General features: G+C 43.6%; 1 protein-coding gene across 1 annotated transcript in view; it reads right to left on the reverse strand.

Moving 5' to 3' along the window:
- The window catches only part of LOC112106940 (sodium- and chloride-dependent betaine transporter-like), a gene marked incomplete at its 5' end in the record, with an annotated part of 10,724 nt that overhangs the window by 8,161 nt on the left and 1,394 nt on the right, over window positions 1-1,169 (reverse strand). Inside the window, one exon of the mRNA XM_026646257.2 lies at window positions 589-723. Coding sequence (XP_026502042.2) covers window positions 589-723 — 135 coding nt within the window. The remainder of the gene's footprint in view (window positions 1-588; window positions 724-1,169) is intronic.

The raw sequence follows: 1,169 nt of genomic DNA on the forward strand, positions 1-1,169 counted from the left end.
CTGGAGCACAATTCTGCAAGAAGGTGCTGATTTCACAGCAAATGCCAGAAATGCCGAATCTCAGAATAAATGGGCTCCTGTTTATAAAAACTGACCATTTGTAGCTCCAATAGTTACCTACACACCTACTGCAGTTTGTCTTATACTAGGAAGCTCGTCTCCCTGAGGAAGCTCCAGCCTCTTCCAAGAAAACCTCAAGCTGGGCCAGAGAGCATGAAGAGAGAGTTTTTTTTCTCCTTTTGTTCATCATCATTTCACTTAAGGCTCAACAAAACCATCTGTCATACACTGAATATTTCATAGATGCTTCTGCATTTGCCGAGCCCCTAAATGGCAATGACCTAACACATCCATTTGTTTAAAATACCCTGACAAAAAGGCTATATTTGTGCTGGGCTGAGATTCCCCCATCAACCCTTTTAAAGAGGCCTCAGTATTTTGTCGGTCTCTTAGGGGAGGGAAGTCCCACCTGATCTAGATAGCAGTCAATTAAGGCCTGATCCTGTGAGGTGCTGAACCCCTGCTTTTCCCATCACCACTTTGTTGGAGTCTCTCCACACCTCACAGTATCAGGCTGTATTCACTCACCTGTGGGTCTGCAAGCCTGGAAATGTCTGGCTTCAGGTAGAACATGATCCCCTCAGCAGCACCAGGCAGGGTGACCCCTCGAATCAGCAAGACAAAAAGCATCAAGTAGGGAAATGTGGCAGTGAAGTAAACAACCTGGAAGCAGAGAGAAGGATAAAAAGGGGATGTTGTCACCCTATAGATTATACATCCAAAGCAAATCCCTTAACTTTATTATTAACAACACCTGAGTCTTTAAATCCCCAAAGCCTCTGCTTTCACTGAATTCTAATTAAAGGTCATGAAAATATTTCTATTCATGACCAAGATTTCCAAAAGCGAGCAGTGAATTTGAGGAGAACAAGGCAGCAATTTGAGACACCCGGCAGAGGCCTGATTTCCCAAGAGTGATTGTTCACCACACTGAAAAATTCAGCCTCTTTAAGGCATCTCAACTTGAATCTGAGAGCCCCCAAAAGCTTGATGTATTTTTGAAAGCCTTGACCACAGTTTTTGTAAAGCCCTCCTGTCCTCTCTTTTGTATGGGAAATGAAAGGCATTGGTTTAGGGAACGGTTTGAGCAGAATGAATCATTCGTCAAG

The sequence above is a fragment of the Terrapene carolina genome, unplaced genomic scaffold, assembly GCF_002925995.2.
Source record: "Terrapene carolina triunguis isolate 2854851 unplaced genomic scaffold, T_m_triunguis-2.0 Scaffold34596, whole genome shotgun sequence".
NCBI classification, from domain to species: Eukaryota; Metazoa; Chordata; order Testudines; family Emydidae; genus Terrapene; species Terrapene triunguis.